General features: G+C 28.0%; 1 protein-coding gene across 8 annotated transcripts in view; it reads right to left on the bottom strand.

The window, feature by feature from the left end:
- Window positions 1–24,295, bottom strand: part of LOC107441256 (DGAT1/2-independent enzyme synthesizing storage lipids) — a 75,213-nt gene that overhangs the window by 14,197 nt on the left and 36,721 nt on the right. For 3 of the 8 annotated variants that reach the window (XM_043045796.2, XM_043045793.2, XM_071179995.1), the window contains exon 2: window positions 76–238. In XM_043045796.2, coding sequence (XP_042901730.1) covers window positions 76–210 — 135 coding nt within the window. In that variant the 5' untranslated portion in view covers window positions 211–238. Of the gene's footprint in view, window positions 1–75; window positions 239–354; window positions 405–1,263; window positions 1,474–5,484; window positions 5,602–5,714; window positions 5,945–9,065; window positions 9,276–24,295 lie in introns of those variants that run through there. The other 5 variants (XM_016054452.4, XM_071179994.1, XM_043045795.2 and 2 more) reach the window with 5 other exon arrangements.

Here is a 24,295-nt window from a genome sequence, read left to right as displayed (position 1 = left end):
TAAGAAAAACACTAGATAAGTTCTAATGAAAAAGAATATCACCAAAATATGAAAAAATCATAAAAATAAGCATACCACAACAGGAATAAGCAAAATAATAGTCCATATCAGCATTTGATGTTGAAAATACAAATTTATCAAATCTCTGCTAAGTGTTTCATACGTCTGATTGCTATAGATAACATTCGAGAAGTAGGAACTATCAGCCATAATTATTTTTTAAAGATGCATCCAAAATCTGAAAAATAATTATTAAATTAATCGCTATGAATAAATTAAATATTTATGAATTTTACAAAACTTGAAAATTTCTAAAAAAATAAAACTGAAATATAAGTATATACAGATAATCACATAAAGCTAAGGTAAAAAATTGAAGATATTGTCTTGACAATAACCAATAAAGGTCAAAAATGCTGCAGTTTGGTTGATAGTATCTTAGCTTTACACTTCGACACGTGAGACAAGAAAGTGTAGATAACGATTTGCTTCTGTAGTAGTGATAAGTTTATGCTGTTTAGAGTAACAAGATATGCTAAAAATAAATACACAGTTATATTAAGAAATTCTTCCTATTTTCAAGAATTGAATGGAAATGCATAAACTAAGATTTAAAAGATAGTGGGGAATTTTCCTCACCACATTTTGTAATCATTGTTCAACAGAACGTAATATGCTAAACACTTAAAGTAGTGAGATAATTTTATACAGTTGCATTTTTAAAAAAACTGATTGTTTGTAGATAACATCAAGTTGAAATTAGAATATTATGCACAAAAATAAATTGATGTAATAAAATTAGTTGTTGTATAATTAAGTTCTAAAAAATATATAATAAATATACTTAGACACACATAAAATAGATTATTAATATTTTAGGCACCATAATAAAAACAGAAATTTCTGAAATATATTATTTTTGAAATTTTAACTGTTAGTGAATATAAAATATATTGATGGTATAGTTCAATCAATAAACGATGATAAAAATAAACGGTAGTAATTTAAAACTTTTATGCATTCAAAGACAAGACGCAGGCCTTCAAAATTGAACTAACTTTCGCAGTTAAAGCTTAACGAACAAAAAACGAGAAATGAGTTTGAAAACACAAACAATAAGTTAACTAGCACACTGTAAACTAGTTTATATGAAATTCGATGCAATAATCAAATATTAAAATTATAAATAAAATACATTTTCTACATTTTTAACTAATAAATTTAAAAAAATCAGGAAAAAAAACTTAAGTTGCCCAAAAATACCTCGAAGGTGGAAGTATTATGCTCATGAAGTATTATGCTTATCCAACGTGCAAAATGAAGTTCAGAAAAATATTATCATAAAATTAATATATCTAATCAAGTGCATTACTTTCCAACAAACAAAGGATACCTAACGCGTCTCAACAAATGCTCAAGAAGTGAAAGAAAACATATTCACAAATAAAAACTAATATTTCGCGCATCTGTTTCGGAAATGTTAAAGCATGCGTTTCCGCTAACCCGTTTTTGTTCACAATAAGAACTTACGACAGATATTAGCATATTTAAAAACTTAGGTGTTATCGGCATGAGTCCGCAAGGACCATTCTCACGGGATCCGAATCAGAACTAGATTGGGAACATAACCAATCAGGTACTCGTTTGCATGAAGAAAAAAAAAAGTTATACACAGTGAGAATGACCTTTAAATATTAAGTCCCGCAAAAGACTCATCGTTGAAATACTGTTCCTAGCTCAAAGTGCTCGACTTCGTGCGGAGGTCATCGGGCTACAGCAGCGGGGTTGCCATCAAAATTTTAATCAAAATTGTAATGGCATGTCTTTGGATGATCCTCATGGATGTTTCCCAGACCATCGCCAATAGCCCATTGCGCAACTCTAGTACGACATAACTAAACTACGACTACTAGTACTGTATCGTAATCTGTCACACTAACTACAATCGCTACGGGTACTGCAGTGGACTGATCTTAAAGACACGGTTTCCAATACAACATCGATGTTAAGCATCTCCGGCTGTGGTCAGTGTGCTGATGATGGTAGATCACTTTGGTCAGCCTGCGAAGGGGCTGAAGATGTGTAGTACTAGTCCTCATTTAACTGTTCTACCTAAAAGTGCTCGACTTCGCAAGTATGTCGTCGAACTATCAAAGTAGAGTAGACATCGCCTTTGCAGAGGATCAAGATTATGACGAAAAATTTTCGGATCATTCTCATGGAGGTTCCCAAGACTGCAGTCAATAGCTCATTGTGCAGCTCTAATGAATAAAGTATTACGAAAATAAAGTATTACTGCTACTATTAAAGGAGCATTCCTACTTCATGCAATTGCCCCATGATTCTCAACAGAACGCGGAAGTCAAACATCACTGTCTGCAGTCTGCTAGTGGTTAGTCGACCACTTTGATCATCCTGCGAAGGGATCGAGGGTGTACGGTATTGGTTCTATTTTGTTCTACCGTATAGTACTAGACCTTGCTCGCAGGTTATCTGGCTTCCAGAGAGAAGGAGCCACCAATTCTGCAGAGGATCAAAATTGCGATCATCCTCAAATGATGTTCTCCCACCGTCGCATAACTACTTTAACTATTCTCACTAAATAACTGACTTCATTCAACAAAAAAAACGGTTTACTCTTCCAGAAATCGGGTTTTTAGTCGGAAAACAGAATTTAAGATTTTTTCTAAATAAATTAAAATTATTTCAATGGAAACTATTCAAAGGAAATTATTCAGGTAAAACTATTTAAAATATGAATGGTTGAACGTGTAAAGCTAAACTCAGATTGTGCTAAAGGTTTCTACTTCCAACTGATTTTCACTCCTAAGCGTGAAAAAACGCACCATCCAAAATTATTATATTTGTAGTGTTTTTAATATAGCGTGCTCTTTCAATCTAACTTAGAACAAAACAAACAACTAACTAATTCGGAAGACTCAGCAAACTTGCTCTGATGCTACCCAAAAAATAACAAACGGTGATATTTTGCACAAATATAGCCGAATAAGGGATAACACTCAAAGCATGGCTAACCAATGCTGTTAACCTATGCATGGCTAACCTTTGCATGGCTATTTATGCTGTGTTATTAATTTGGTTTTAGGTTCAAAACGTGTTAGAATTTTTAAATTACAGAAAATTCTTATGTATGGTAAAATTACGCGTAAATTTAAACACAAATCACAATAATGAAACTTCCTAGAATATTAAGCTTGTTCACACATTGCCTCGTAAGCATAACACAAGCGGAATGATACACCGGAAATATTCTAAATTTCTTCCGGATTTAGGAAGCTTATTATAGTTTAGATTCAGTCAACCATGCACTCAAATGAATCACAAATTTATGACTATAGACTATCTCTTTGATGCAGTGTTTCCTAAAGTGTGGTACCCCTGGGGTAAACCGTGTGGTAAACCAGTGTGGTAAGCCGTTCACGTACCCCTGGGGGTGCGGGAAAGGTTTAGCGGGGGCACGCGTTTTTATACGAAATATCTTGCAACAAACAAAATATTGTATTATAAAAACAAAGCTGCCATGAAAATTTACGATTACGTATTTCTCTATTGTCTATTTTTTTAACAGTTAACAGTTAATAATTAGTGGTGCCAACAACCAGTTGTGATTTTAAACTTTCGTGCAATTTCTTTATAGTAAAAAATGCATTCATTTTTTTTTTTTTTATTAGTGGTACACAGCGTTGTGAAAAATTTAGAAAGGGTACACAAAAGTCATAAGTTTGGGAAACACTGCTTTGATGTATGGAAATTCCCACACATACTGAAAATAAACGAATCATAATACGAGAAAATTAATTAAAGAATTTATTTTTCTCTTTTTTAACTGACAGCATTTTTCATGAACTGATAATGTAATCTCTCATTTAAAGCGAATTCTTATTTAAGCCAATTTTTAAGTAAATATTTATTTCTAACTGATTCAAATGTTAAAAGTTAGTTTGCTCTCTCAATTTCTTATAAATAATTTGTTATGATATTGATACCATTCGTTTAACATTTGTTTAATTTTTCCCTATCTGTCTTGAACTGTAACCACTTATCCGCTTTAATTAATAGAATAGAATGATTATATTTTAGATATTAATAGAATGATTATATTTTACAAGCGGTATTTAAAATTTTAAATTTTTAACGCTTGTAAATTCATTGTTATTCCTCACTTCAATGTTAAAGGAAAAGTCATGATAATTCGAATATTTTTATTTCTTTACATAAAATTAAATTTCAGCTTACTTCCTAATTGTCATACAGAATGATAATAATAGTAATTCCAAAAATAAACTAAACTTGAAATGCAAGTTCACTTTCATTGAATATAAGGAAGTAATTAGCGCCGTCGTTAAATAATATTGTGCTCACTGTCCGCAAATATTAATTTTAAAGCTCGCAATATTTACTTATATTTAACATATGTCTCTCTCACCCAAAAAATATTTATTGCATATTGGTTTTGAGGGGAAAGGGAATATCAATCTAAATTTATAAAAATATGGTTTACAGTACACAAAATAAATTATGTCTAAAGTCATTTTTTTTTTTCAATAGCTGATAACTGATCATTTTACTGATTTTCGATTGGATAAATAATGTGTAATAAAATAAAAATTAATAAAAATAAGAAAAGAAAAAGAAAAACAGAGATGATTGAACAGCTAATTGGAAACTTGCTCCAATTGACATTTTAGTAAAGTTGTTGGAAATACCATGCATAAATATTACTTGCAATATAGCAGAAGAGATGAAGAAAACAAAACAGTATTAGCAAGGAACTTTTCGCAAAACATTTGTTTTCATTAAAATCTCTTTTTAAAAATAAAAAAAAATTGGTAAAAAGAATTATAACTCTATTCTTTCAATAATGTGTTTAGAAACTAAAAATTTTGAGATTTTTTAAAAGTCACAGAATTTTTTCCACTAAGTTCTTTAAGTAAAAGTAGCTTTAGACGTATAAATATAAGTTAGTCACAAATTAAATTCCTATCAATAGATGCTTATAAGTTTATCCAAGTATCCTATTTTTCAAATTTTTTGGAAATTTCATGTTTCAAAGGTTAATTAATTTAATAGAATACTAAACCAGGTGATAAAAAAAAATCTTTCTCACTTCCTAACCTTCATTTCCTTTCAAATATTCTTGACAGACTCAGCAACAATCATAGAAGTAATGTCTAGCCGCAATAAAGTGGCTATTCTCTACTACATGGAACCAAAGATCAAATCAAATTTTGTACTCATTAAACATGTTCCTATTTTATTAATTAATTTAAAGTATCTTGATTAATCTAGAAATCACGAGCTAAAATAAATAAATAAAAAACATATTAAAGATTAATATTCCAACTTATCTGGAAATCACAGAACTAGTCAAATACACTAAACTAACTATTAAGATATGAGGATGAAGAAAGCTCATTTATAATTAAACATGAAAATATATTAAAGATTAATGTTCCAACTTACCTAGAAATCACAAAACTAGTCAAATACACTAAACTAACTGTTAAAACATGAGGATGAGGAAAGCTCATTTATAATTAAGCATGAAAATATATTAAAGATTAATGTCCCAACTTACCTAGAAATCACAAAACTAGTCAAATACACTAAACTAACTGTTTAAATATGAGGACAAAGAAAGCTCATTTATAATTAAGCATGAAAATATATTAAAGATTGATGTTCCAACTTACCTAGAAATCACAAAACTAGTCAAATACACTAAACTAACTGTTAAAACATGAGGATGAAGAAAGCTCATTTATAATTAAGCATGAAAATATTCCAACGATATATACAAGCAATGTACTCTCTAAATGCACACGTCACAGTTTTTATTTGTATTTTTGCCACGAAGTTTAAATGTTAAAAATATGACATCACCATTTTTAAAACTGCCGATTCCCCACCTCCTTTCACATAAAATGTTTAGCAAAAAAGAAAAAAAATACATTGAGAGATCAAGACATTCGCCGTATCATTTGTTTAATCAGCGTTCGTAAAAGACTAAGATCAGTAAGTATTATTACTCAATAGATTGTCAATCAGTTTTTCCTGGTTTCTTATTTACACTACAAGTCACCCAGCAGTAAGAAAGAGTTAATGATGTTGATTACGGAAAATCTTTTCTATGGCCGTCAAAAGGAGTGAATTAACAGTAGAGATCTAAAGACCTCTATTTACTTAACTCTTTTCTTTGTCCCATTGCCACATGAGACAATTAAATAATAATTTAAAGTATAATTAAATCCTTTCACAACATGTCAGTCCTCTATTTAATAATTGGCTCCAAATCTTTTGTATACGGGACATTTGAATAAAATGATCCTTTGAATTAGTTGCATAGAATTCTTTGACCGCTTTTCAAATACTATAACAGATATGACGGCAAACGCTTGTGATATTTTGATTTCTTATTATTCTAGAAGCATCAGCTCGTTTTGGTAATCAAAAAATAAATATTTATAAATGATAACAAGGAGAAATATACACGTTCAACAGCATAAAAAGAATGTTAAATAAATAAAAAAATAAATAAAACTTTTCAAGGCATAATTCTTCAATTGTATAAATATATAAATGACTGGCAGACAATAAAAACATAAAAAATTTTGGTTTTTAAAATTTATATAAAAACTAAAACAGAAATAGATGGTGATTATAGAAAGTCTTCGCGAGTATATTGTGTAAGATCCACTAATATTAGGAAATTTGTTTTTAATTTATTTTTGAAATGTTAGCTTTAGTACTCATTCCACTTATGTCATCATAATTTTTGCATAATCAAGCGTAATTTAAGCATAACTTAAGCCCATTGTGGTAGCAAAGGATATTAATTCAGAGTTATAAGACTTAGCAACACTAAAAGATTTATTACACTTATTCGAAAACCCGAATAAACATGTTATAACAGGGTTTGATTTTAAAAAAAGTTATTTTGAAAATAATATGGTTATTATCGAAAAAATACGTTCTCAAAAATGAGTTGAAATGAAATAATGTATTAAAAATAATCCAAAACGGAAAAGTAAATGCTTTATTTTAAACATTTACTTAAAAAAAAATAATTTTTATTATTATTATTTGTATATGCGATGTCAAGTCATATTTTGTATACGCCATATTTTGTGATGTCATATTTTTAACATTTAAACTTCGTGGCAAAAATACAAATAAAAAATAATAATTATCAATATAATTTTTTTAAAAAAAGCATATTTCAAAACAATTATTTAATTAAGCTTGGAATGATTTAGTTACAATTACAATCTTACAATTAGTTGCAATTGCTATAACTGAAAATCGTAATAAAATTTCTCATGAATGAAATTTATCAGGCAATACATTAAAAACAGCACTAATTAATAACATTTCTAACACCATGTTGATTAATGTGCTTTTGAATGTACTAAAAAATCCAAACGCATGTTGCAAAATAGTCTGTAGAGATAGTTTCAAAAAACCAGACCACAGTTTATAAAAGCACAAATCATATATTTAACAATTACTGCGTGTATTACTGTGAGAGACGTCAACATTAGTGTCAATACACTGTTGATGATAATTTTCCCACAAAAAGAAAAAAAAATGTCGGTAATTATTAATTAAATTATTTGTGCTTTTATGCATTGCCTTTTGCTTTATTATAATATAACGCAAAGATACCCTTTATTCTTTTGGGTTCCAATAATTTGCGTCAAATTTTAAAATCTAGATTAAAATACAAATAACATTTAAATTTTAAAAATATATTAGCAAAGCTTTTAACTTAAATATGTATAGATCTTAGAGATCTATAGATCTAAAGATCTACAGTCTCTATTATTTACTATTAATTACATATTATTAAACTGCAAATTACCCATTAGTTCTTCATACAAGCAAAATGATACCCACCGTTTTTGGTGACATAATAATTTGAATAAAATTCAAAATATACCTAAATTAACTTATTAATAACCATTCAAATTATTTCTATTAATTTTATTTCTTCTATCAATTCAAACTATTGGTTATTTTATGAATCTCAAAAGCAAAACTTCACAACTTATATAAAAGCAAAATTTAGATTTAAAAGTCATATGCATTTTTGACTATTTCTTACTCGAAATAAATATCTGATGTAAATAAATGACTATTATTACAAGAAATTGGATTAAATTGGAGCTGAGTTAATTTATGACATTTTTTACATCTCTCGTTTTCACATCTCGTGACATTTTTACATCTCGTTACAGATCATGATTATAGGATCTACTTAATATCTATTCATTCAATGCATCAGATAGATATGAGTACTATAAAACTACATCACCATGATATAGTTTTAGTTTTATCAATAGAAAAGTATTATAAAAAAACGCATAATTTCCATGAAAAGTATAGTTTTAAAATTTATATATATTTTAACAGATTGATTAGTTGGATCATTAATTTTTTATCTCGGCAATGAGAAAGGAATTTTAAAAATATGTAGCGTAGTGAAATTTTTCAATGATTTTATATTAAATTATTTAAAACAGAAAAGGAAGATTTAATTTGATCACTTAATTATTCTTACAATGTGGACAAAATAGCATACACTGTAAAAAATTCCGGATCAAATTAAGGTTAAAATTACCAGCATCCGTTATCATCATCCGTAAAATTCATTTTCCCGTAAAATATTATGCCGCAATTTTTACAGTACTATTTATTTAATTAGAGTGATTCAGTGATTTTACTGTAGTCATTACTGTAAAATTTACTCTATATCCGAATTTTCGTCCTGCAACATGTTCTAATAAAAATGGATTTTACGGTAAAAAGTACCGGCACCCTGCTGTATTTTTGCCTTAATTTAATCAGGAATTTTTTACAGTGTAGTCATTATTCATGAAAATAAAAAAAATTAGTAGAAAGTATTATTTTATACAAGATACGTTTACGAGTTAACTAAATCAACATATTTATTTTAAAATAAATAGTTTAAACTAAGCGAAAAAAACAGCATAATTAATATATTCAAAATAAATTTTATACTGCAAGAATAATAATTACGCTACCTGTAAGAATGGACCTGGAATCAAAATATGCTATCAAGAACTGATTTAAAGGTGCTTTAACGAACGATAAAAATTGCAATAGTTAATAATATTTATAATGAATAAATCGATACATATTAAGATTAAGAACTATTAGTGACACGCAGACCTTGACCTTCAATGCCGTCGACTGAAGAAGTTATCCCGTAACCGAAGTTATTGCCGTCTCTTTACTGTATCTTAAAAACTCGACTGACTGGTTTTGGTTCCTCTTCGGTTCATATTTACATACAAACCGTTATTTTTATTTATTTATTTTCTATTAATTTTTTCAGAAATAACAAATTTTGTTTCACCTTTGAAACCTATTAATGATTCAAAATGTTTGATAAATTATTTACCGAGACATAAACCGTTTACACAAAGTGCAAAAAAACAAATTGATTAAATTAGCCAAATAATTTCAATATTTCTTTCACGAGTAAATACTGGAAATTTAAAACATAAATTCATCACTCTTTAACTATAATTTCATGATATTATTATGAATATTGTAATTGAAATGATAGTTTAAAATTATCATTTCAATTAAATTATTTATTATATTTCAATTGAAAATTACAATTTAATCGATAATTATAATTTAAATGATAATTAAAAAGAAAATACTTTTGTTATTCCGTAAATATTGGCCTATTTTAATTATTCAAATTGTTTGATAAATTACTTAACAAGACATGAATTGTCATTAGTTTTTAAGATAAGGTGCAAAACACTAAGCTGATTTCCTCATTAATTTAATTTTAATATTGTTTTCAAAATAGAAACTGAAAATTTCTGTATTTTTAAAGTTTAGATGTGGTTAATTTTCAAACATAAATGTAATACACTTTAAACTATCATTTCTCGATATTGTTATGAGTATTATAATTGAAATGATAATTTAAAATTATCCTTCCAATTAATCTATTCATTACTTTAAAATTGATAATTATAATTTAATTGTTGATTATAATTTTGAATTAATGATAATTTAAAATTATCATTTAAAATTGAATTTATTATTATTTTAAAATTATCATTTAAATTATATTATTCCTCAATTAAGAATTTAATTATAGTTTTATAAATAAAAAAGTTACTTTTGTTACTCAGTAAATATTGACCCATTTTCGATTAATCGATTAATCCCGTATCGATTAATAAAAATTTAGTAGTTTTGTCATTTTAGATGATAAAAAAAATTTAACTTAACAGTTCAAAAATGATTCGATGGAAATTATCATTTCAATTATAATATTCCTAGATTAAGAATTTAATTATCGTTTTATACATAAAATAATTACTTTTTTTGCTCGGTAAATATTAGCTCGTTTTCAATCAATTTAAAATTTCGTAGTTTTGTAATTTTAGAGGATTTTAAAAAATTTAAACATCATTCTCTTGATTTCGATCATTCACGGTAACGTGATTTGATCGTTATTAAATGAAATACCAAGGAATATTTTTTTAACTGAGATTATATACTTATATACGTTACCGTGAGTGACCGAAATCAAGAGAATGTCGACTTTCACCGGTGAATGTCAACAATCACATAGTCGCTTTGGTGAATGTCCGAAATATTTGTTATATCCGATTTGATATTAATTCATTCGTTAATATTATTATATTTATTCACTATTTTAATATCTGCTAAGGATAGATTATTAGAAACATCAGTATTCGGAGCACCGGTTAAATGCATACTCGGCAGTGGCACTGAACCTTAAGAAACAATGATGTAGAGCATACCGGGCAAATTTATACCGGGCAGTGGCACGTAACTAGACTTAGCGCAGATTTTAGACATTTACCAAAGCGACAATGTGAGAGTCATTTTTTTTTTCTTACTCAAACTGCACATTCAAACAAATTCTAAATCAGCAGTTTCCAACTCTTAATGGAACCCTAAATGATCCGGGTTTTCTTAACGCAACCTCAACATTATAAAGTTCATTAGCAGCTATGTACTATATGCAAAACAAAAAAATTGAATAATTATTTAGAAAATATTTAATGTGAGGTTTTTCCCATTATTTCATCTCTGTAAACTTTAAAATTGGGTTTTATGTCAGATCTTTAAATTAATATGTCTGGAGTTACTTCTAGTCTAGCTCTGAATTTGTTTCTCGATGTATGCATTAAATGAAAATGAATAAAATAAGTTAAATTATGGTTTAAAAAACTGTTATAAACATAGGAACTGGTAAACAAAAGAACGTATGCATTACTGAATTTAGTTATTTTATTTTGAATTGAAAAGTTCGATGAGAAGAAATAGTGATGCTATTTTTTGCGTATGCATATTCTTTTAATAGTTTATTTAATATATTGTTGGTTTATTTTTAATTTCTTTAAAAAAAAAACAAAGAGAAAAATCTGGATTATTGGTTGCTGGCAATTATAATTACAGGTTTCAAAAGTCATATCTGTGGGGAAAAAAAGCCATGACTTTTGGAACCCTTGCGATCCTTCCATGGAAACCTAAGGTTTTGTGGAACCCTTTTTGACAACCGCTATTCTAAATTACTGAAAAATAAGGAATTTTGAGATTTATGAAGCAGCGAAAAGTCAATAAGAAAATCAATGCAGTGTTTCGATGGACGCAAATTATTTAGACAGGGTGCGTAGCCAAATTATTCACCAAGAAATAAGCACTTTTCAAGCTCTCAAAAAATATTTTTAAGCACTTTAAAAAAATATCAACGGTTTTATCTTGCTTTAACCGTCATGTCAAGAAAAACCTTTTTCGCCTTGTTTTTGGCAATTGTCAAAAATCATGAAATTTTGAATCATGCAAAACGAATGGTGTTTTCATACGCTACGAAATGACAAAACGCCGAAATAGATTGAGGTTAAATTAATTGTGAAAATGTTAAATAGAACAATGTGAACTGTGTCCTTTTGCATAGGTCAAAGCAAAACCAACTTGGTAAAGGAAAAATCTCATTTTGAAAAAGGAAAAATTAAGAACTTTTTAAAAACACCCATTGAAAAAAGCACCTTTAAGGGCTTTTAAAAAAACGAAAATAAGCACCTTTAATCATTTTTTAAAAACGCTACGCATCTTGTTAGAATACGTTAGCAGTCGATACTATATTTCAATACAATTAGTTTCATGAGTAAATCAAATATGAGTACTGCGGCTATTATTTGAAAAAATTATAACGTACTGGCATTTCGCGTTTACTTTTTTTAATTTTTATTAATCGATTTACACACATAAAGTTTCAAAATTTATGTAAAAAATATGTTCAGATAGAAGGCCATTGAATTAGATCAAGGACTTTCTCCCAAGTAATCTATTTCATCGAATTAAATAAATGATTTAACTAAATTCCTTTTACTTTAAATATCTCTTTCCTTCTTTCAATGGATGAATGATTCTTCAACTAGATGTGCAATAGGTTATTGACCAAAGGATTCTTCTTTCAATAGACTTTAATAGATAGCTGTAATTTTCTTTTGAATCGTTGAAAAACCTTCCATTATAAAATGTTTCTTCTTTTCCTTTATGCTTTTTACCACTAATTTTGTGGGTATTATCCAAATAGTCTTTTATAGCCTTTTTTATTTTCATTTAGTTATTTTTTTAAAGAGATTTTATTGAAGTAATTCCTATTTTTTTCGAAAGAAATTTGTTTTAACCAATTAATGGTAACTATCCCTTTCCTGACGTGGTACTAAAAATAAACGTCATCATGCCTCTAGAATTTAATTGATAATGAATGTATTTTTTCATACCATAGACCTATATTGGATATGCCTATATAGGGTACCTGTATTATCATATTGGGTTTCTATTACTACATCACGTATCACCATAATACCATTTAAGTCTATTACCACAATTTAGCATCACTGTCAAATAATAGTCTATTTTTGGTCCCTACCCTTTTTAAAGGATAAGTACCGTTTTAAATTGATTTATTTGTTTGTTCATTTATCTGCACTTATATCCATTTATTTGTACTTTTTGAGTGTTTTTGAGTGGTTTTGTTTTTTTTTTTTTTTTTTTTTTTTTTTTTTTTTAATTTTGAAAAGCGTTCTAAAATTTTACACAATATTTTGGACTATTATAAATAAACAATAGGTTACCAGGCAGTATTTAGAACTTTTCCAGATAATTTCCCCATTATCTCTGTTTTATTTTTGAGTCAGATATAAAAAAATAAAAATGTTTTTAGTTTGCTGTTAACAATTTATCATTTCAGTTTGCCAAATATTTAATAAATACGTTGAACATAGGATTCTAAAATGCTGATTATATTTGAAAACTTCTACATGTCTTTGTATTTATCTGAAAATCCAGTTTAGGATCGAATTCCTATGAAAATAAATAAGCTCTATAACTTGATCAAAATAGTATATTCATTAAAATTTATTCTTTACGAACTTTGGTTTATTGTAATTTATTTTGGTTATAATCTGCAGTTAATTTTTGTAATATTACTATTAAAAACCAAAGTTTTAGATTTGTTTTTCGTTTTTGAGAAAAAAAATTCTGGTGAAATTACTGTTATGCATGGTTATAACATTTCTGGTAAAAAGAATCAAAACTCTGGTATATAAAACCAAACTATACTGTATTTTAACCATTCTTTTGGTAATTTTTCAGTTCATATAGCATCGGTATACCGAAAATTCTGGTTTTAAAAATTACCAATTACTAATTATTCTGGTAAAAAGAATCAAAACTCTGGTTTATGAAACCAAACTATAATGTATTTTAACCATTCTTTTGGTAATTTTTCAGTTCATATGGCATTGGTATACCGAAAATTCTGGTTTTAAAAATTACAGTTCTGATTACCACACAATTAGTAAGAAATACAAAACTGAGGAATAAATTTAATGGAATAAATTGTTTTCATACCATGCTCTAAGAAATCATGATAGAATTTTTTGCCACACTTATAAAATTTTATCACATGTTATAATACTATATTTAATAGTAAATTTAATTATAATCATTACTCAAGTACTTAGGTAAAAATTACCCAGCTTTTTGGCGTTTCTATTGAGTCAGAAACACGATAAATTTTAACAAATTCAGGTAGTTTTTACCATTTTTTTTCGCAGTGTATTTATAATTATGGAATTTCAGGGGATGACAATACTTTACGCATCCTAGACACCTTTTTATGTTTGATATTGCGATTTTTTTTTCTTATTCACCCAAGATTTATGTTAAGCTTTATATCACGCAAAACTTCGCGTGTGAGAGACGTTTTTATTTCATATTTTGGACAAAGAGAAAGTCTAGGCTGACAAAGGGAGAAAAAAGAAGATCTAAGCATACAAATATGGAATATGCTTTTAGTAAATGACCACCTCAGTGACATCCTAAAAATATGTGTATGTATCTGTCACGTGACGTGCATTCAAGGCCGTACTCTTGTGCAAAGAAAATAAGATTTTTTCACTTTAAAATAAAGTTATGTTTCGTGTTCCGCATAAGGTGTTTTTTCTCTACCATAATTTCATTTCTTCGCCGACTAAGAACTAAAATTCAATAAATTATATTCATGGCAAAAAAATGATTATAAAAAATTCTGATTAGATGGAGATGCTCTAGCGTAGTTTGGCTGATTAGACTACATAAGATATTTTAGTGTAGTTCGATAATACAAGAATTTTTTAATACATTTTTTCAGGATTCTTTTGTTTTCGGTTTCATATTGAAAGAATGAACATTATACTATCAGAAAACAAGCATGTGTATGTAGTAATATTTATGTATTTTTTTTAAAAAATTATTTTTTGTCCGAAACACGAAAAATCCAAATCATAGATAGCAATAACATTGCTATTCATACAAACATGTTTTATATAGAGTGAAAAATGCAAATTTAGCGGCTAATTATTGGGTGTTATAGCATGAAATTGCCATTTTAAATTTATTTGTGCCTGATTCATTAATTTTAAGGACACTTGTGAATTTTTTATTAATAATTAACATATTATTTATAATGATTGTTTTTTCATCTCTTTTTAGTGTTATAACCATGTTCCACTTAATTCTTTTTTCAGTGTTATATGTTCTTCTTTTAGTATATTTTCATACTGAATTCACAGATTTTCTTTTGCAGTTATTTTAAAAAACAGTTGATACAGTTCGATTACTTATGACAATTTGAGAAATTTTTATTATTTTCTGCCCCGCAAGATACTTTTGAAACTAGTTTCATATAAAAAGATAAGTGTCATATTTTTAAGGACATTCCCCTATAATTTGAAATAATAATAGAACATTTGAAAGAAAAAACATATTTTGTACAAAACACGAGTATAACGTTATAATAGTGGTAGCAGTTAAAAAATAGGTATAAGGACATTATTTGTAAAAATATGTTTTAAATAGAGAAGGAAATATTATATGTTACCGCTTTATTCAATGTTATAACTCGGAATCATTATTTTAATTTTCCGAGCTAAATTTGATTCAATTTTTAAAGAAGACCTTATTAATTAATATTTATCTAGGGGACACTCGTGAATTTTTTAGCAATTTTATGTAATTCTGGATTCATATAGATAAGAATGAGCTTCACATTTTTCTAACCCACAAACACACACATGATACATAGATATATAGTGATTTGTGGAGCAAGGAAGGAAAAAAGACAATAACTAATTTGAGAATTAAACTTAACAAATTTAATGAGGAAGGAAAATAAATATAACAGCGACATCGATAACAGCGACATAAATAACAGCGACAGCGACGTCGAGAGCTCCTTCACGGGATTTCAAAAGCTATTTAGCTCCACAAATTTAGTCCGTATCCCCTTCACCGGATTCCAAAAGTTCAAAAATTATAACTCAGTTTTTTGCACATCACGGACGTGAGCCAACATTATCTGTAGTGATTTGTGGAACAAGGGAGGAAAAAATACAATAATTAAATTAAGAACAAATTTAGTAAGGAAGGAAAATAAGTATAACAGCGACTTCGACAGCGGATAGCTTGCCTACACGCAGCGCTGCAGAACAAAGACTGACTGCTATAATTAGATTGTTCTAAGAAAAAGAATAAGTTCATTATTAATTCGGGACTTTTCCCGTTCAGACACTCTGGCACCATCGATTCCGGGACTTTTCCCTTCTGGACAGTCTGGCACTGTTCAACGAGAGGAAGTTGATGTATATACGTAAATGGTAACATAGGGTTACAATTACAGATTTTCTTGTTAAGTTTGCATTATGATCAGAAATAAAGCCAGATTACTAGTAAATATTTTATAAATGCAACTATTTGCGACTTTTTTTACATAATTCTTTTCAATGCATGCTTCATTTGATACTGGTTTCCAATAAAAATTTAAAAAGAATTCAAAGAATCTCAAAATAAAATCCCCCGTTTAAATTTCAAATAAATTTTAAAATTAAGGAACAACTCCTTAAAATGAATTTTTGTTAAACACTTGATGGCTTTTTTTACGAATATTATGGTTTTTGTGCATTTTAATATTACTGTGTATAAGTAAACATCTTTTTTTCTCTCATTTTGGCATTTGATGGGTTAACAATCGGCATTTAAAAGGAACCTTCATAGCTTTATGTTGTTTTTTTTCTTTACTTTATTTAAAAATAAAGTTTTTCTTGCTGCGCCAATAATTCATTGTTTTTGTATAAGCCTTAACGAATCAAATGGCTCAGTGACAATAACTCAACAAACCATGAATGTTATTTTAACTCTTTTTTAATATAGCCTTCATATGTCACCTCATAGAAATTATAAATATATAAATGAAAATAAATTTTATTAAATTTGCCTTGAAAGTGACATTATTGACAACTATTTCGCACTTTAAAATAATTGTTAAAACTGCGTTTAACTTTAAAAGGATGTCGTTTATTCTCATAATGTTATTAATATGTTTTTCAAATAACCATCAAAAAACATATTCTACTGTAACAGATAATGGGTATTTAAAATCGTTGCATAAGATATTGAAGCGTTAATTACTCATAACGTTTCGATGAAAAGGATGTGTCATTTTTTTATTGTGTAGAATCTTTAAGCTGTTGATTATTTAACGCTGTTTTTAGAAGCTCTGTCGCCAAGGAAAATAAAAAAGCCATAGTTTAAGTGCCTTACACTTGAAGCAATGCGGTCGGCTTAAATTATATGTGTATTCTTGCTGTGAAGAATTATCTAAGCTTTAGAACAGACAAATAACTTAAATATTTTAAAAGTTATTAAACTTTTCAAAAAATTGCTAATTTGGTGACATTTTTTCACCTAGATAAAAATTATCAAAATCAATGCCGTATTCTCAGTTTTTGCAAATTTTTGTGAGCCCAGGCAAATGAAGCGTTGAAGTAAGTTTTTAAATATTAAAAAATTAGACCACAAACTCTTTTTATTTTCATAAAACTGTGACTTTTCACCATATTGACGTTTTGCGCCTTTTTCAAAATAAGCGTAGACAGCGGTGGCTTTAGATAGACTAAACTTGATCTGACAGTCATGAGTAACAATTGCAAACTCACAGCAGCTATGAAAATAGCATATTATTCACAAAAAGCATAATTTCATGTTACGACGGAGCCTTCAAAAACAGCCTAAATATTTTTCTAATACTCGAATATTGAAACATGCAAGTTTTGTTTTGCCCATGTTCTTAGGAGAAGGTTATTATTGGAATCAAAAAGAGCCTCAATGAGAAGATCAAAGAGATTTATGTTCACATTAGAAAATTAATCATCAAAGTTATTCATGAATGAATCACTTTAGTAATTAAATTTCTTTAGATAGGCTGAACTTGATCTGACAGTCATGAGTAACAGTTGCAAATTCACAGCAGCTATAAAAATAGCATACTATTCACAAAAAAACATAATTTCATGTTACAACGGAGCCTTCAAAAAAACAGCTTTAAATATTTTTAAAATACTCGAAGCATGTAAGTTTTGCTTGCCCATGTTCTTAGGAGAAGGTTATTATTGGAATCAAAAGGAGCCTCAATGAGAAGATCAAAGAGATTTATGTTCACATTAGAAAATTAATCATCAAAGTTATTCATGAATAAGTCACTTTAGTAATTAATTTTCTTTAAATAGGCTGAACTTGATCTGACAGTCATGAGTAACAGTTGCAAACTCACAGCAGCTATAAAAATAGCATACTATTCACAAAAAAGCATAATTTCATGTTACAACGGAGCCTTCAAAAAAACAGCCTTAAATATTTTTAGAATACTCGAAGCATGTAAGTTTTGTTTTGCCCATGTTCTTAGGAGAAGGTTATTGTTGGATTCAAAAAGAGCCTCAATGAGAAGATCAAAGAAATTTGTGTTCACATTGGAAAATTAATCATCAAAGTTATTCATGAATGAATCACTTTAATAATTAATTTTCTTAATTATGATTAATGATTTTTTGAGTGATTCATGAATAGAATAAATTTTCTAATTTATTAGAATCTTAAAGGAATTTAGTATTTAAATTTGATTATTATGCAGTAAAAAAGGGTTTCTCAAAATTGACAAACATGTGTCAAAATAAATCTGAAACAAAGTAATAAGATAAAATTTTAATTAACATTTGAGAAGTATTGCGTTTGTTTTCATATTAAGTTTCTTTTTTTAATTTTAGTCGTCTTTTAATTTAACATATAAATAATAATTTAATATTAACAGCATAATGTTAAAAAATTACCCCATCTTTTGCGAAATAAATTTAAAATTTTTCCTTATAACTTTTCAAAATTTACAAATAATTTGGATTCTCCTAAAATATGCAAAATGTGACAAAAGAGTCGTAATACAATATTTTGAGGAATCCAAACTGAATCGTAAAATACACAAAATTAAGAAGGGGAAACCTAGTGACAAAATTAGAAGAAACAAGACATTAACAGCTGTGGGTCATAATAAAATATTAATTTTACTTGAAAAATAAAATTACGTGTCAAAAAATGTGACTATGCAAAATACAAATGTTAAGAGCAAGTTTCTTTATATTTTTAGTATCATCAATCTAAATTTACAATGTTAGTGCAGTTAAAACAATAAAAATACAACTTTACAGTGTTAATATTAATAAAATTAAATGCCCTTGCAGCCAGAAGTCCGGTTAAGGTTTTTACGACCTTAACCGTTGTTTTTACTAGGCCATACTTTTTTCTTGTGTCTACGTTTTTCATACCTTGACATCGATTTCGAGGGATGTTATTATAAGTGATTATCTAACATCAAAAGTAAAGTTAAACTGTTAAACGTCTAAGTTTAAGCTGCGTTTTTTAAATACCGAAACAAATTCTCTATCAGACGAAAAACTGTAGATTTTGAAGAAAACTATGAACTTAAAATTGGTTACTTTTTATCAATAGTCCTATTTGTGAATTTTACAAGAAAAACTATGGCAAGCTATGGCATAGTTTAAAGTTTCGTGAAATTACGAAGCAGGAAGGTTAAAAAAACGCGTTATTTAACTACAAATACCTTTTTCATGCAGTCAATCAGTGGCGTACGCAGAATTTTTTCAAGGGGGGTGTTCATAATTTTCTGAAGCTACTAAAAGAAATTCGAGTATGTAATAAAGAACTATTATTTCCCTAATTTAGACAGTTTTGACTTTTTATTTAGACAACATTGTTTAGTTAAATTTTGATTTGATTTTTTAAGTTTAAGAACATAATGTAATATCTTCTAGCATGTAATATCTTCTGAAAAAAAGTCCAATGTCATATGGGTGGGAAGTAACACTTTGAGGGCCACTTTCACATTCATCAGATTTTGTTATGCTAGAAACGTTTTCTTCAACGGAAGTATCACATTTTGTACAACAGAAAAACTTAAATTGTACTCCGTTCCCCCTTTTATATAATTTTTCACCGCATCTCCAAAATTCTCGAATTGTCTCAAAGACGACAGAACGTCTAAGATTCCAGAATCATCGCGTAAAGACCTCGCGAATGACAGCCAGTCTCGAAAACTATCGCGACTGGCAGAACAGAAAGAAACCAGTCCATAACAGTATCACGTGAATTTGGTTTCAAAAGTACAACCCTATTAGAGTAAATGTTTTTTTCAGTATTCTGAGAAATACCGTGAGAAAAAAAGATAGGCATATGGCAAATAAAAATATATAGTCTTAAAAAATAATACCCCCATAATTTCTACTAAAATTTTTATTTTTGCCATTTTGTCTGAGCTCAAGGGGGGTGTTCAAACCCCTAAACCCCTCCCTTGCGTACGCCACTGCAGTCAATAGTAAAGTTTATATTGTAAAATAAAGTAAAAATCATGTATAACTAACTATTAGATCACGTGAGTTCATTTGTCATATGTCTAGTTTCTAAAATAGTAGCACATTTCTAGCTATATATTAAAATCTAATGATGGTGTCACAGTTTTCCATAGTTGTCGGTGCATTTTTATTGGCCGGGAAAATCCCATGGTAGGAATCCCACGAGTTTTCCCACAATAATTTCCATATTTTTTTGGTTATCACTATAAAGGTCATAAAGTCTTCATATAAATATTTTTTCATCCCTAATTTAAAGGTGTTTACCAGTATTGTTATTATTACATTTTTGATTTTGTCTGTTTTCTAAATTAAGAGTTTAAGAGAATTGTGTTTTTATTATAACAACGTAATTCTACGTTACATTCTAAGATAACATTAGTTAATCGGTGTCTGATCTTATTAACCGCTTTACAATTATTATTTTTGATACAAATTACATTGACATATTATAAATTACGGTAAAAGAAATTCGTGAAAGGATTTAGAGCTTAACCTTCAGTTTCATGCTCTAAGTAATGAATCCAAAAATTGTATTTAAAATACATCCGTCAATTGATCAATCCGAATAAAAATTGTACTTAAAATACTACGCTTGCAAATTGAACTAAGCAAATTTGTTATCCCAATATACTTGTAATTTTAAATGTTATTTTAAAAAAATGATCACTTAGAAAAATGATTCATGCTCACTGATAATAGTATCTTAAAGGAAATATGTGGAGGCAGAAATGCTCTTTTTAGAACATATATTTTTAGTTGAATAATTTCAACTATTTTATGCCAAGAAACAGCAATTAAAATTTATCTGTAGAAGTTCATCGTGGTTTCAAATACCTTTTAAAACATGAATTCAGTGACACCATCCCTATACGTTGCGAAATTATTAACGTTGGTTTTACTTGTGATGATCTAGCGTAACAAACCTATAATAAATAATTCATAAGAACGTGAGATAAAACTAATTTTTTATTGATAGAGCTGCAAGCTAAAAAATGACGCATGACGCATTTTATAAACTGCTTATTAAATCTTATTGATTCCTTTTTTTTAGATCGGAGGGAGTTTTGGAAGTAGACAGTTATATATAGGTCTACCGTGTCTCTGAACGTATGTACAGCAAATTTTGGCGTTGATAGGTTCAAAATTGCGGATTTGTATAGGGTACATACACACATATCAACATTCATAGAAACATTCTGCCTTATTTATTCGGATTTTACCAAAAGTAACTTACCAAAGTAACTTATCAAATCACTTCAGTAGAAATGGGTACACGGTAAAGTCAGAAACATGGTAAATTATACAATATTTAGGTTGAAATAAAATGCTATTTTTTCTCAATGTAGTTTTAAAAAAATGTTCAAACAATATATGAGGATACTTCTTATTTTAACATTACAAAACAATAATGCCTTTAAAGGAATCTGCGGTTACAAAGTTAAAATTTTTAAAAAAAATCATAGAAATAATATAACTCGGATATTTAAATGCTCATCTCTATTTTGAAAAGGAAAATATTTTTTTAATATTAATGAAAGATTATTACAAAATGCAAGTGATTAATAGTTTCAAGTCAAACCAATATAATCTCTGTAGTCTATAATTATAATACAAATTCAGCTACAGTTATCAAGGTATAGTGGCCTTGGTCTTAAGAAAAATTATAGATATGGACTTCTATCAATTATTAGATGCTTGAAAGTTATGGATTTAGTTTCGATTAACTAAGATATGAAGTAATTCAAGTTTTCCATTAGATAAGAAAAAATTGCGAAGTCTTATGATTTTTCTTGATAGCTATCTTGTTAACATAAAAGTACTAAAAACACCGATTTTAAAAAACAAATTTTTATGTTAGATTCAATAACTTATGTAAATTGAACACTTTAAGAACAAAGCAACACCACCAGAAAGGATTATCAGCGCTATAAACTACTACCAAAGGTGCATTTTAAAGTTTATGGTTTCCTCAAATCAAAATTGTAGGCAATTTCGAACACATAATTTATTTCATCAACGTTACTCCTAGAATTTTTATCTAAATTTAATCATGTTGATAAGCTACCCGATATATGTCTGGTATTTCATCGTTCTCCGAACATTTAGGCACTGATCTTAAATTAGAAAACAATGTAATTCATGAGTCAAATATGAAGAAAAATAATTTTTTGCAGTATTATTTTAAGGACTATCAACGCTCGTGATAAATGAAAACAAAATTTAAAAAAATTATGAATGCACAGAAAAAATTACCATACTTTATGGTAATGACAATTCTAGTTAAAAATTAAACCATAATTCAGGTAATAAGAACCAAAATAGACGGTATTTAAACCATTCATTTGGTAACTTTTCAATTCATATGGTAACGGTTTACCGGAAAATCTGGTATTCAGATTTGTTGTTCTGATTGCCACTCATTTAGTACAAAATTTAAATCTGAAAAGTAAATTTAACCGAATAAATGGTTTTTATGCCATGCTCTAAAGTTATCACTAAAATTATTTGATTATAATTTTATTATGATTCACTTGATTTATAATTTTAGTTAATCACTAAAATTATAAATCAAATTAAGGGGCCCAATTTTTCGACCGCTTTCTTGGCAAATTTATTGAGACTATATTTTTCTGATTGCAGCAATCCCTATATTAAGAACATCAAAAAATTCGAATACGCTAAAAATATATGTAATTCAGAAAAATTATGTTTACGGGTCATAAACCATAAGGATTGCATGGACACGTGACATTTCAATCAATTATTCAATCTACCTAGAGTTTTCGTTCCGATTGTACAATTTTTACTATAGTATAATGCCATCGAAATCTCGGTATCTAGAGTATATGCTGTATAAATAGATCACAATTATTATATTATCCTCTATTGCCATGGTTACTATAGATCTATATCAGAATTCTCCCTAGTAGTAAAGAAAGAGTAGGGTGCTTCCTCACAGAAAAGGGTACTTTGAATTTTAAAAGGGCACTCACTTAACACCGTTGAAATTTATCAAAATGTGTAATATCGGGTAATATCTGAATTTGATCCTCAACAATTTTTCAGTTACCGTCTTATACTTTTTTATGTGTATATTTCAGAAAGTAAGACAGAAAGTAAGGAGACAATCTCTGCGCATACATTTTTTTTTGAAAAGTAAACTAAAAGAATTCTTTTTTGATAAACAGCTTAAAAGATTTTTCTATAGTTTATAATTTACAGTTAAATTTATTAGAAAATAAATATTTAAAGATGCAATCTTTTTCTAAAAAAAAGGAATTAAATTTAAAAATAATTTTAAAATTTAAAATTACTTTAAAATTTTATTAATATACCCTCTTGAAAAAAGTAAAATTTATAAAAATTTAACCATTTGAGAATAATAAAAACAAAGTAAATATTTGTAGTAGTAATCAGAATTAAACCTATAAACACAAATAATTTTTATGCGTAATTATTATTTTAAGAGTTAAGTAATATTTCTTAAAAATGAAATATAAATAAAAAGGCCGTGTTTTTGAGGGATTTTTACAAAAAAGCAAAGAGGGCGCAAGCGATCTAAGGGCAGGTAGGGTGGGCCGCCCTAAAAACGTTTAGAAAAAACACTGTCTATATTTATATCATTGTAAATCACTTCAAATATACTGTTGGAGTGGTTTGTTACTCCTCTGAATACATTAAATTAACAGAATTAAGTTTCGGTCGTGTGTTGGCAACAGATATTTTCTTTTCAGATAACGTAAGTGACGTCATCCGTGCATATAATCAAAGAATATATAAGTGTATAATAATATGGAGTTGATATAATTATGGAATCTGTATATGAGGCATGCAGTGTTGTAAGCATGGGTTCTTGTCTTGTCTCTTCACTATGTCACGTCACTGTGTTGTTGTTTCCGGTGATGTACCAAGATTTTTGTTAAGATGTATTTATATTTAATATCTTCAGT

Source organism: Parasteatoda tepidariorum, chromosome 4, assembly GCF_043381705.1.
Source record: "Parasteatoda tepidariorum isolate YZ-2023 chromosome 4, CAS_Ptep_4.0, whole genome shotgun sequence".
Taxonomy (NCBI): domain Eukaryota; kingdom Metazoa; phylum Arthropoda; class Arachnida; order Araneae; family Theridiidae; genus Parasteatoda; species Parasteatoda tepidariorum.
The sequence above is the reverse complement of the archived record's forward strand: the minus strand, read 5'-3'. Positions and strand labels throughout refer to the sequence as shown.